Source organism: Mustela nigripes, chromosome 9, assembly GCF_022355385.1.
Source record: "Mustela nigripes isolate SB6536 chromosome 9, MUSNIG.SB6536, whole genome shotgun sequence".
NCBI classification, from domain to species: Eukaryota; Metazoa; Chordata; class Mammalia; order Carnivora; family Mustelidae; genus Mustela; species Mustela nigripes.
Genome location: NC_081565.1, coordinates 33,860,025 through 33,873,600, shown reverse-complemented (window position 1 = coordinate 33,873,600; position 13,576 = coordinate 33,860,025). Strand labels below are relative to the sequence as shown.

Below are 13,576 nucleotides of genomic sequence, written 5' to 3'. Positions count from 1 at the left end.
GTGAGTGGCAGGGGACTTCTAGGTCCCATCAACAGCAGCTGTGTTGCATTTATAATTTGGCTGGCCCCCGGCCAGGATGGCCAGATTCCACAGAAAGCTGATACTCACCTACCTACCCATCTGTCCATTGCCTTTTCATCCATTTCCCACCCCACTGTCTCCGACCCAACCCAGCTTCCCCCTCGGTGTCAGAATCTGGCTGCTCCCTCTGGGGCAGAAGGCAACGGCAGATGGAATGACACAGGATCCCTTTGTAAATTCCCACTTCCTGAGAGAATGTCTTGGGAAATCAGTCGACAGTGTCAGTGTAAAGCTCTTCTGAGGGCAGAAATGCTTTGGAAATTAATTTTGTTTGAGCCTCTTGTGTTGCGTTATATTCCTATTAGGGCAGTTTCAAGTCCTGGGATTCCAACACCTCCTGAGTCTTAGCCTAAATGTTCATTTTGCTCTGGGCATCATCACACAGGTTTGTTAGCCCACTCACCCAGTCTCAGCTCTGTCCTGTCTGGACATCAAAATCAATGGGGAATCGTATTTTAAAAATGAAACGGATCCTTGGCCCTGTTCCTGAAATACTGGATCATATCTGTAGGGAGTGGGACCTGAGAATCTATACTTTTAACCAGTTTGTTGGGAATTTTGAGGCTGTTAGCCTGGTGCCATTCTAAAGCATGACCTCAGGGATTCACAGGTGCTTTGTGTTGCCCTGTGAGAGTGCATGAAACATGTGTGATCATTATTTCTCACACATATTGTAGGAAAAAAAAGACTAAGATCTGTTCTGACTAACAGAATATCTTACCACATTGGGGCACCTGGGTGGCTTAGTTGGATAAGCGTCTGCTTTCAGCTCAGCTCATGATCCTGGGGTCCTGGGATCGAGTCCCGCATCAGGCTCCTTGCTCAGCCAGGGAGCCTGTTTCTCCCTCACCCTCTGCCCCTCCTGTTGTGCTCACTCACTTGCTCTTGCTTTCTTTCTCTCTCTTAAATAAATAAATAAAATCTTAAAAAAAAAAAAACTATCGTACCACACCAAAAGTAATCAGCTCCCAGAAAGATAGGTGGGGTTTAATTCCTGAATAGCTGTGGTTTTTGTGGAGAGAGAGTATGTGTATTAAATATATATAAATACAAATATATGACATTTATAAATTTTATGTATATTTATACACATATGTATATTCATAGTCTCTATCTTCTGTTGAGAAAGCTCATGATTGCAGTATTCTGGGAACATTCAGTTCCTGAATCAAATGTAATTATGCTTTTCCTTAGAGCCAAGTATACTGTAAAAATGGTGTTTCCAATATCTCATGGCAGGAAGGACTGGGGAATAGAGAACTTTATATCTCCAACTCTACTCCGAAACATGAAAGGCAAGGACATCAAGAAAGCCATTAGCTTCCACATGAAGAGGAACCAGAATTTGCTGGAACCCCGACAGAAGGTAATATCGTGGCCTCTGTTGACACCAACCCTACCCCCACCCCCAGCTGTCTGTTGTGAAACCTCAGGGAATGCATTTTCAGTTTGTGTGGATTTTAGGCAAGCGAATAACTCTAACTTAAGTCTTTTTCCCCTATTTAAGCAACTTATTTCTGCTGCCCAGCTACGTTTAAATTATCTACAGATCCTTGGGGAACTCAAGACATATGGTGGAAAAATCTTTAATGCTACTCTAATGGTACGTATTCTAGAAATGTGGACCCCCTACTCCCATGAGAGACCGTAGAGGTCCTCGATCAGTGTATCTTTTAGCCTAAAACTCCTAAGCACTGTGTTATGTACTAGAGTTTGGGAAGCGAAATACTATGCCATCAGGGAGTGTTTATCGTGCTTGATGCCAGCCCTGTGACAGATGCTGGGGGAGGCAGAACTCAATAGGACATGATTTCCACCCTCAAACAATGAAACAAAGTACCCAGGCCAAGCAAGGCCATGAGAAAGGCACAGGACAGGTGCTGTGGAGTTTGAAGACAAAGGACAACCCTGCCAGCTTTGGGTTGAGTATGGTGGGGAGAAAGGATTAGGGAAAAGCAGGAATGTTGGCTTTGGCCAGATTTCAGTCTGGTGGAAAGGCATTCTGAGGGAAGGGAAACGTATGCAGCTTACTCTGGAGCTTTGGGTATGTGAAGGTGGAGAGGAAGAATGGGAAATTGTGAAAGAAAGACGAGAATGTTGGATGGACTGGCGGGCTGGGGTCCTGATTGTTCAGAAGGGAAGAATGGAGGGTAGGTCTGAGAAGGGAAAAGAGAAGAAAAAGAGTCCTCCCCTCGGTGCTCCTGCCTCCCCCGGCTTGCTTTTTGGAGCCCCAAAAGCAAGGTCTAGAGTTCTGTGCTTTCCAGTAGTCAGTGACTGGCGGGCTGTGGCTTACCGGGACTCTCCCCCAAGGCATGATCCAGACTGCCCCATAACCCTCCAGCACAAAACCAGAGCAGTTGCCCATTGAAGGGTTTTTTAATATATTAACAAAACTTTTTTTCAGGGTGTATTTGGTATGCTTCTCTGTCATTTACAGTGGTGGGTCAGTTTAATCTGATTGCTGACCTACCACTGTAGACAGAAAAAGAGAATCAATGTTTGGAGAGAAAGGAAGAGCATTAGATAGGGGAGGGGAAAAATAGTTGAGTCTTTGTACAAGTAGGTGATGAAAAGGGGGATAAGAGACTAGATCACAGAAAGCAAGGCTTGAAGGTACAAGAAAAACTTCCATAGATAAATACCGACTCTGTTGTCAGGGAACTTAACATGAACATGACATTCAGATACGAATAATTAGAGTGAGAAGTGGCAGCTCAGTGCTGTCAGACCAGTACAGAGGCTGTGGTGTGGGAACAACACAGAGGAAAGGGGCTCTTCTGGCTTGAGGAGACAGATCAAGTGGATGTGTTTCAGAGGCAGTAGATTTTGATGGAGTAGCATCCATTTGATGGAGTAGTTTTTTTTTTTTTTAAAGATTTTATTTATTTATTTGACAGACGGAGATCACAAGCAGGCAGAGAGGCAGGCAGAGAGAGAGGAGGAAGCAGGCTCCCTGTTGAGCAGAAAGCCCGATGCGGGGCTCGATCCCAGGACTCTGAGATCATGACCTGAGCCGAAGGCAGCGGCTTAACCCACTGAGCCACCCAGGCGCCCCGATGGAGTAGTTTTTGTTTTTTAATATTTCTTATATATTTAACTGAGAGAGAGCAAGAAGGAGCGGGGGAGAGAGAGAAGCAGACTCCCCACCAAGCAGGGAACCCCAAGTGGGACGTGATCCAAGGACCCTGGGATCATGATCTGAGCTGAAGGGAGACGAATGAACCACCCAGGCCCTTGATAGAAGCTTATAAAGAGGAGTCAGGATTTCAGTAGGGCACAGCATGAACGTGGGCACATAGGTGTGAAAGCACAGGTTATGTTTATGAAACAGGTAACAGTCCCGTGGTTGGGCTTTCTGCTGTGAAGCATCTCGTAGGAGATACACTTAAACTTAATTTAGCTCTAGATGGGGCCCAGATTGGGCCGTTGCTTAGTTTGGTAGTCTAGGGAAGAGGTGGTGAGGGAGGATCCAAAATCAGAATCATGGAGTTTTGCAGAGAGAGGTATCCTGTCTTGCATGTGCAATGTATTTTCACTCACTCGCGAATGCAAACTAATTCCTCTTCCACCTGGACACAGTTACAGGACAGAGAATCGTACATTGCCCTTCTAGTTGGAGCCAAATACGGGATTAGCCAAATTATCAGTAGCAAACTCAACATCATGTCCACGTTGGCAGAGTTTGCAAACATCAGCCGTGTAGAGCTGACGGAAGAGTCCGAGAAAGTGAGCATGGTCAAAGTCTATCTTCAGGATGTCAAGGTAATGCATGGGGAAGAGATTTTGAATCCAACTTCTGGAATTTGGGGCTCAATTATCCTAGGGTTGTTTATGAGAATATGGATATTAACAAAATCTAATATCCAGCATTTGCTGAAGAGGATGAATCATCCGTCCTCTATCATCAAAAGGAAAGTAATGAACAGGGCGCATTTTCCTGGGAAGGTCCTTTAAGGTTTTTTTTGGTTTTTGGTTTGGTTTGGTTTGGTTTTGGTGTAAACTGAGCTTGGAACATATACTTTCCTGATGGGCTTAGAAACTTAGATGGGCGCAGCAGATGATTTTATCACATGCATGGGATCAGCATGGCCGTCCCAGAGTTTTGAGTGGCAGCAGTGAAAATGGGCAAATGACAGGTCCTACATTGTCCCTCCTTTGCTTTAATTCTGACGCGCTCAAGGCTTTGTTATTGTGTTATTATTTTTTTAATCACCCTCTTCTTCCTTCTCCATTTGCTTTCCCTTTCTTTTTCCAGGTCAGGTCTTGAAGGGACTTGACTGCATGAATGAACATGGTGGGGTGGGCGGTTGGGACGGGGAGGCTGGACTCGCGGGCGAAGAGGCAGGAGACATTGTAGAGATTCAAAGGGAGGAATCCACTGTGTGTCTGTGAGTGTGTGAGTACGTGCACGTGTGGTGGTGTGTATATGTGCACGTGTGCATGTATGCTTATTTCGAGCCTTGCCAGTGAGAATAGGAGATCCCAGGAGGCCTGCCTGTGGGCCATGGCTGGACTGACTTGGACTCCCATGTGGCCTTGTTGTCAGTCTTTGGACTTTAAGTCCAAGTCCCTTTGCCCTTTACATAAAAGCTCTCATTACCTTCAAAGGTTCTGACATTGCTACTGGAATCCAACAGTGCAAAAGACCTGGCCTGCCTCATTGCTGGGTACTACAGGCTGTTTGTCGACCCAGACACCCCCATTTTCCTCTGGCCGGGAAACAAGCAACAGGTGCACCGAGTATCTGCTGAAGAAGGTGAGGTGCTGAGTTTTGCTTGTAAGGACAGGCCCTTTTCACAGCCGAAAGGGAGGGAGTGAACTGAGTTGAGCTGAGACTTCCACCCAAGTGGATGAAAGCTTTTTTTCCCATTTATTTCCTGGTAAACAGTTGATCTTTCTAAAATCCTAAATAGAGAGGCTTTCTTTGTAGCTGAGGGTCCCCTAAAGCCACAAAAATGCTGTTGAATGTCTCTGATTCCCTGTGGTATCTCCTAAAAACAAACAAACAAAAAGATATTATTCATTTATTCAGAAAGTACAGATGACCTAGCTTTTTATTCCACATCTAGATGCTCTGTTGCATTCTCTTGAATTATAATAGAAATTCTCACCTTTGCATGTTTAGAAGAAGGGGGTATCGGAGATAGAAGGAAATCGAAATCATATATAAGGAATGAAGTAGTGGAGGCCAGATGAAATGAACAGTCTCGCAGGCCAGCTCCCAGTTTCTTGCAGGCTTTGCTTCAGCAGTGTTGGTGCAGCATTTTCCCACTGCTTTGCTGATAAATGTTGAAACACTCCCACTATGGCTAATTTCAGGCTACCAACGTGATGTCACTGAATGTGGAGATGGGAAGAGATGCCCAGTCGTACAACATTATTGAGCATTTCCTCCATTTGGATCAAATAGGCATAAAAAATCTTAAGAGATTAGATGATAGTAAGATAAAACAAAATAATGAGGAAGTGATGAGTTCGGGGTATTTGTTTTGGTTTTAACATGGTTTGTGAACAGGGGATGGTATCTTAGAGTCTAATCAAACAATGCAGAGTGGGAACAGTTGGGAAGGTCTGGTGGTGGGAGGGACTCCTCCTGCTGGGGCAGGTGGCAGTGGGAGGGAAGGCACTCTAGGGGCGGGATGTTTGAAGTAGATCTTGAAAGACTGATGGAGTTAACTGGCAAAGGAGAGAGATCATTTGAAGCAGAGGAGACAACATGGGGGCATGACACCAAGGGCAAGGTCATGATCTATGAGAAGCTCTCTCTGGTGGGTAGAATATGTGAAGCCTACAGGGGTGACCAGGCTGCTGAGGAGGGCTGGGGCTGTACCATGAGGGGGTGACTAGGCTGCTAAGAAGGAGTTAGGGATTACACTGTGAGGGGATAACCAAGAAGGTTGGGGCCACACTATGAGAGGCCTTGGAGAGTTTAGGCTCTTCCCTATAGGCAGGGGAAGCCATCACAGGGTTTAAGTAAAGTATGATGTGATCAGAGAGATGTTTTTAGAAATATCACACTGCAGGCTATGGCAGAAGGGAAACTGGAGACCTGGTTCAGTGCCTTCAACTTTCCTGCCATGAATCCTTTCTGAGGACCAGCAGCTAGATGAGTTTTGACTATCCTAAAAGCCCTGTAGCACCAGTGGGTCCCCAAGGCCAGGCTTCAAAATGGTGCCAACCTAGTGGCCTCAGAATCCCACATAAAGTTGCTAAGAATACAGATTCTCAGCCCACATTCCCTAGATAGTTGACTTAGTACGTCAGGGTTAGGGCTGAGGATATGTTCGATTTTTTAAAAAAATATGATTCCGCATCTGGGAACAGGACAGAGCTGGGGAGGGACCTAGCAGACCTGGGTGACACTGTCCCTAGCAGAGTGAAATCCAGCCACATAACCTCCAGGTTTCCATGAACACACAGCTGTCCTTGGAGGCAGTCCAGTCTCCAATATGCAGCTCAGCTCCATGTGTGGGGAGAACGTGGACTCTGGGAATCCCGTGGGCCCTGAGTCAACCAGTACAGCGTGATCGGGGCTGGCCACCCTGGCGAATGGGAGGGCAGGCAGAATGAGATGCGGGAGGACATACCCTTCTGCCAGTCCCTGAACGCTGTCGCATAACCCCCGGGGTCCCTTGTGTTCCAGGCTATGAGTCCAGGGCATGCAGCGACTCTGAGGAGTCCTCTGAAGTGGACTGCGTGCCCGAGCCCCTCTGCGATGGACACCTGCCGAAGCTGGACCCCGGCAGACTGCGTGTCAAAGAGGAGCTGCCTCCTGGGGACAGTCCCACGCCTGAGGTGGCCAGGAGGGGCCCGAGCATCTCTGGGGCCAGCATGACAGACAGCGCCGAGTCCGAGGCATCCGACTCGGCCAACACGGAGAGCCGAGGCTGCAGGACCAGTGGTTCCAGTGAGTCCATGGAGGCCCTGGAGGAGGATGACCTGGACGCTTGCTCTTCCAGCAGGTCTGGCTTCTTCCGCTCTAGCGCACCGGGCTTCCCAGAGACTCCTAGTTCCAACAGCCAAGACGAGAGAAGCAGGATTGAAACCAGGGGCTTCCTCTGTCTCCTGGACTTGGCCCAGAGAGCCACTCCTCTGTGCCCAAAGACAGAGTTTCCTGAGAGTCCCGCTCCTGACACTTTCAGCTGGGGACCAGAACTGAGTGCAGCCAGGCTGGACCCCAGGCTCTATGAGGGCAGCCGGCCCGACTACTACAGCCTGTGCTCCAGTGTCTCCCTGGCCAGCCACCTCAGCGACAGCTCAGAGAGCACAGCTTCCCGCCAGGGTGGGGGTCTGCCAGCCTGGGCTCAGCAGGGCTGGACTGAGGCCCAGCCCTGCTCGGCTCTGGAAGCCCTGGCCCCACACCTGCCGCTGGCCTTAGAGGATGGCAGCTCGGATGAGGAATACTATGACGCCGCTGACAAGCTCACACCCCCAGATGCCCTCGCAGGTGAGCCCTCCCGAGCAGGTCTCCAGACTGGGGCAGGCAGCTCCTGAACATCCAGCGGGAGTGGGGACCCAGCTGGAAGGGAAAACACAAGTAAAGCAGGGTCCTTGTCCTTGTTTGAGAAGGCCCAAGGCTGTTTGGGGGCAGGGGGGAAATTATAAGTGTCATAACTTCAAGTCAGTGCTACAAGGGAGGTTCAGAGAAGTGTAGGCGAGCAGAGATGGGAGGCAGTAATCAGCAATGGGAATCAAGGAGGGCTTCCCAGAAGAGGTGGCAAATGGACTGGGCCTTGTGAGATGGACAGAATTTACACAGAAAAAGGTCTGACAGAGCGCTCAGCAGAGGGAAGTGGCTTCGTCATTGAGAATGATGCTACATTAAATGAGGCTTTGAAGCAAGAAGAACCCGATAGGCCACTGGAGGCCCCTGAAGAGACTCAGACATAAGAAAAGGCAGGGGATCTGTTGGTCCTGTTTCTTTCTGGTTCCTTATCCTTTCCTCCACAAAGAGTGTGGGGTGTCTTTCCACATAGAGTGACTTCCCGAGTTGACTTGAGATCCTTGAAGGACTATCTCTCTCTCTCTCTCTCTCCATGCTGAAGGAAAAAAATTGGAAAATAACACACAGACATTGATGATGACCCAGCAGGGGCTGGAGAAGTCCTTTCCTGTTGTTCCCTCCCCTCCAGAGGTTTCCTGTTGTTGGTGGGAGAGAGGCCATCCTGAGAAGCTCTCATGAGGCCCCTCGAGGTCCTCTGTGACATGGCCTCTTTCTCTCTCTCTCTCTCTCTCCTTCCTCCCGAGCCCTCTTTCAGCATACCTACTACACAGACCTCCTTGCTGTTTTTAAAGAGTGCCATGCTCTTTCCTACTTCTGGCCTTTGCCATGCTGCCCTTTCCACCTCACCCAGATCTTTGACTGCTAATGCCCAGTCCTCTATCAGGCCCCACCTGGAAATTCACTTCCTCTGAAAGATGACCGAGACTGCCAAGACTAGGACTATGTTTTCATAGCCTCCTGGGCACTTCCTGCCTAGTCCTTAGCACTGTCTATAATTGTCTATTTATTTGTGTGATTTTTATGTTGATGTTTCTCTTCCTTGCTAAAAAAACAATTCCTTAGAGTACAGAAACTGTATGTTTCACACTCAGCCCTGTGTGCCCAACACATAGTGTCTGGCAGTTTTGCTCAATGAATGAATGAACACTCCGCCATCTACCCTGAGTTCATTAATTGACCGGACCCCTAGAGAAGGAGACACTGATGAACAGGTTTCCACTGTTCTCCAAAGAACCCAGCCAACTGCCATCCACGCCCTCAGCTTTGCCTTGCTGGGCTGGCCATTGTGCAGGGGTCAAGATAGGGGCATAACAGAGACCATCAGTCAAGATTTTCCTTATAGGAATCCAGCTGGACATAATGTCCATACTGGACACTCCCCTTTCTCACAAGCAGTCAGTGAGGGGCTGGGGAGAGAGCCCAGAATTGGAACCTTTGAGCCTGAGTTTTGGTCTGGCCTCTGACTCCCCATGGGAGCCTTTCCCTTTTTCAGCCTCAGAAACACCCTTGGTGAGTGGCTGTAGGTGGCCTAGGGTAGCAGTTCCAAAACATGGGTGGGCATCAAAATCACCCAAGGGACCAGGTTTAACTACTACACCTTTCTGGTGGTAGCCCCCAAGATTCTGACTGAGGAGGTGCAAGGAGCAGCCTAGGAGTTGATAAGGTTTTTTTTTTTTTTAAGATTTTATTTATCTATTTGACAGAGAAAGAGATATCACAAGTAGACAGAGCAGCAGATGGTGTAGGAGTGGGGGGAAAGTAGGCTCCTCACTGAGCAGAGCGCCTGATGTGGGGCTCAATCCCAGGACCCTGAGATCATGACCTGTGCCGAAGGCAGAGACTTAACCCACTGAGCCACCCAGGCACCCCTTGATAAGGTTTTTAATGAGGTGCAGCCAGATTGGAAACTACTGGTCTAAGAACCCTCAGATTCTCAAGGGCTGGGATATGATCCTGATTCCCTCCGGCCGATTCCTTGGACTTCTTCACAAAGGGCTTCTCAATTCAGAAAAGTCCATCCTGGTATTCACAAAAACCCTCACACCTGTGAAGCTGTGATTTTTTTAAAAAGATTTTATTTATTTGAGAGAGAGAGAAAGAGCCTGTAAGTGGGGGGAATAGCAGAAGGAGATGGACAAGATGACTCTGTGCTGAGTGCGGAGCCCAACACAGGGCTCGATCCCACAACCCTGAGATCACGGCCCAAGCTGAAACCAAGAGTTAGACGCCTAACTGACTGAGCCACCCGGGTGGCTGGAACTGTGACACTCTTTGTGAAGAGAAAGCTCCCTCAGAATCCTCACACATAGTAGCCATGAGAGTAGGGGTGGTGGCAGCTTGTGTCACTGACCTGTTGTTAGACACAGACCTTGTTCTGGGAGCTTGATGTGCACTGTTTCGCTGAACCTGTGTGGGAGTGCAGTGCTGCCTGTTACCACAGGCACTGACTGACTTGGGTCGATGTAAGCACAAAGAAAGAGTGTTAGATGTCAGAGAGCTTATAAAATTGCTAGCGAAGATGAAGAGCTGGCAGTTACCACGCCCAGAGACTGTGTGACAGGATTCCTCATTGTTATCAGGAGTCTGCGGCTGCAAAGGATGGGCTCTGTTTATTACTATTATTTTATTTTTTAAATGTTTATTGACTTATTCTGCAGAGAGAGAGAGGGAGAGAGAGAGAGGGTGAGAGCCTGATGTGGGGCTCAATCTCATGATCTCAAGGTCACAACTTGAGCCAAAACTACGAGTCGGACACTTAACCGACTGTGCCACACAGGTGCCCCTTATTATTATTATTATTATTTTAAATCTATGTGTTCAAGTGCAAGAATCTAGGAAATTTGTGGCTGACTTTCTAGGTTCTAAATCTGGCTACTTGGCTGATTGTGGATAGGGAGCTGTCATGAAGGGTTTCAACAGACTGTAACCACTGGGGAGATTTCATTCATCTCATTTTCATTTTGGTACTGATTTTTATTTCATTTGCTACTGTGACCAAAAGACAATAAAATGGGTCATGGGCAACCAAGAATCAAAAAATGTTTCCCACAATTATTATCCCCATTTATTAGATGAGTACACTGAGGAGGTCAAGATTTAGCATGCCTAAGGTTACCCAGCCCAGCCAGGATTTGAACCCAGGCAACCCTGAGTCCTAAGCCCAAGTTCTCTAAGTCTCTTTGTTTTTCTTTGTTTCATGTAGTCTTTCCTTTCTTGATTCGTAGGGCCCAGAGCTGTTCCTGCTGCAGAACCCAGTGCCACAAGCTTAAAGAATAAAGCTAGCACTTACGCCCCTGAGGACAGCCTGAATCCTGGGCCAGATGGAAGAGAACCTTGCAGAAGGGGAGGGGCGAAGAAGTATGCCAAGACACTGAGGAAAAGAAGGTCTTTCCTGCAGACAGACTACACCTGTCAGGTCTCATTTCCCCTGGTGCCCTCAGCCTCCCTGGAGAGTGTGGACGACGTGTGCTACTACAACAGGGAGCCCTATCTGGCCCTCAGCGCACCATCCCCAACTGTGTCCTCTCTACAGGACATGCAAGGTGAGCCTGGACTCCTAGAGACAAAGGCTCTGGGACTGCTGGGCCCCTTGAGGAAGACCAAGAGCAAAAACCCAGCCTCCCGGGTCATGGAGATGGAGCCCGAGACCATGGAAACCAAGTCAGTCATCGACTCCCGAGTATCTTCTATTTCTGCCATTCGCCTCCGGATTGACCCCAACCATAAAGAGAGTTCTGGGGATGCCCCCCCGACTGCCACTGTTGCCAATTCCCCAGCAAATACCCTTCCCTGTTCTAACCCAGGCTCATCTGGTGCAGATAATGCTCAGGCAGAGCCTTCCCAAACCTTGTCTTCATTTCAACAGTCGGATGGGAATGCCCCCAAAGAACTCACCCTGGAGCTTGGGGACGGCACCTCCTCCCTCTCCAGTGCTGACCCAGACACAGATAGAGGCTGCCTGCCCATTAGCCCAGGACCACGTGATGCCTCTCAAGCAGACACTCTAGAGCCGGGGGGAGTCCGGTTGGAAACAGGACTGGGTTCTCTGTTTACAAATCCTATGCAAGAAACTGCCCCCAAATGCACAGAGCCTCCGTTGTCTCCTCCAGTCACGCCTGGAAGTGAATGTACAATAAATTCAGGAGAGAAGACGGCTTCTTTCCCTATGGAGGAGGAACAACCAGAACAGCTACCCCTGGGACATGTTGGAGAAGTTACAAACAAAAATGGCACCAGCTTATTTCATGATGGGTCTGGGCAAGATTCCGGTGATGCCAAGGGTGACCTGTCGAATGCTGTGCCACAGACTACTGGTGTCAGTGCCCCAGCTGGTAGAATAGTAGCATCCCTCTCCTTGAAGTCTCTTATAACAGAAACTGAGCAGATCCTGCCACATTCCCCCACGGATCCCAAAGGACAAAGCAGAGAAACCCTCAGCCAAGCCTGCCAGGCTCAAGACCAAAAGCTATTGGAAGAGCTGGATTTAGACCCTGACTTCTTGCTTGGGGACCAGACCATTCCATCAGTCTTCCCTCTGAAGGGGGTCAAGACCAAGCCACTTAACCATGTGACAGGGGAAGATACAACCCCTAGTGACCCTGTGCAACAGAACTCTTTTAATCCAGGCCCTTCTCTGCCAAAGGCACTAGCATGTCCCCAAAAGGAGCCCCACTTAGAAGGTTCAAACCATTGTTCCCTGTCAGAAAACAAAAGCAAAATCCCTAGCGTCAGCCTTCCCACTGAGAAGTCTTTCCTGTGTTTTGCCCCAGAAAGCCATCCTAAAGTTCCTGCCCGCCTCAGGTTGGCCACATCTTTGGGGTTTGTGGGTGCGAATGAAACGGTGGCCCCCAGGATTGGGATGGAGCAGTGTAGCTGCCAGTTCTCGTATGCTACGTGCTTCCGGGGCCTGCAGCCAGATGCAGAGGAAGAAGACAGGGACTTGGAAGTGCACCCCACAGCCCCCCTCACCTCACCGCCCTCTGCTGGCAGCCGGCTGGCCTTGCCCTGGAGGCCTGCCAGGGCCCACAGCTGCAGCGCTGAGCCCCTGTCGAGGAGGAGCCACATCTGGCCAGAGTACTGCTCCAGGGCTCTGAGACAGCTGAAAGCTGTCCCTGCCAGGAGCCCAGAGGGCTTCATGCAACTCACAGAGAGCTTACTGGAATTACAAGATATTCTAGAAGCTTCCTGGGGGAATGGGAACAGACATCCCCCCGAGAAGTGCAGCTGGCACTTTTTAGAAAGCCGGAGCCGCCTCTGCATGGGTTCCCAGAAGCTCCTGTCGAGCTGTCAACATGTGATCCGAATGGACCAGTCCCCCGAAGAGATGCAGGGCGCTGTGCGGGACACCTTCCAGCACCTGGTCCAGCTGGCCAGCCTGTGCTTCCAGTTCACAGACTGCGGCCGCTGCTCCAGCCGCCACCGAGAGGCGGCAGGGAACCTGAGGGATGTGGTGTACACGTACCATCAATTCGTGGAGGCGGCTAAGCTGACCTGCGAGAGAGGCTACCACGACCTGAGTGTGAAACTCTTGGCCCGTCAGTGCACGGCCCTCACGGCTGCCGTGTTCTGTTTGACCCAGAAGTTCCGGGCATCTGCTGCCCTATGAGCGGGCTGCTGGCCCAGGCCTCTGCCCTACCCTGGACACTTTCCTGAGAAGCCCCTCCATTCCTCCTCCCAGCCCTCCAAAATGTTTACTAGAGTATTTGAATAAACTGCTGCTTCATTCCTGGCCTGGATCATGCAGAGTGATGACAAGTTTGGGTCAAATCATTCACTTGTATTCATTCAACCAACATTCATTGGAGACCTCCTCTGGGTCAGGCCATGTATAGGCACTTAGGGTATAAAGATGAATAAGACGGGGCGCCTGGGTGGCTCAGTGGGTTAAAGCCTCTGCCTTCGGCTCAGGTCATGATCCCAGGGTCCTGGGATCGAGCCCCACATTGGGCTCTCTGCTCAGCAGGGAGCCTGCTTCCTCCTCTCTCTCTCTCT

At 49.4% G+C, this 13,576-nt stretch overlaps 1 protein-coding gene across 1 annotated transcript in view; it reads left to right on the top strand.

The window, feature by feature from the left end:
* Nucleotides 1-13,448, top strand: part of FRMPD1 (FERM and PDZ domain containing 1) — a 48,426-nt gene extending 34,978 nt beyond the window's left edge. Inside the window, exons 10-15 of the mRNA XM_059412255.1 lie at nucleotides 1,321-1,447; nucleotides 1,589-1,684; nucleotides 3,661-3,843; nucleotides 4,690-4,837; nucleotides 6,725-7,528; nucleotides 10,810-13,448. Of these exons, the coding sequence (XP_059268238.1) occupies nucleotides 1,321-1,447; nucleotides 1,589-1,684; nucleotides 3,661-3,843; nucleotides 4,690-4,837; nucleotides 6,725-7,528; nucleotides 10,810-13,190 (3,739 nt within the window). The 3' untranslated portion in view covers nucleotides 13,191-13,448. The remainder of the gene's footprint in view (nucleotides 1-1,320; nucleotides 1,448-1,588; nucleotides 1,685-3,660; nucleotides 3,844-4,689; nucleotides 4,838-6,724; nucleotides 7,529-10,809) is intronic.
* The last annotated feature ends 128 nt before the right edge of the window (nucleotides 13,449-13,576 follow it).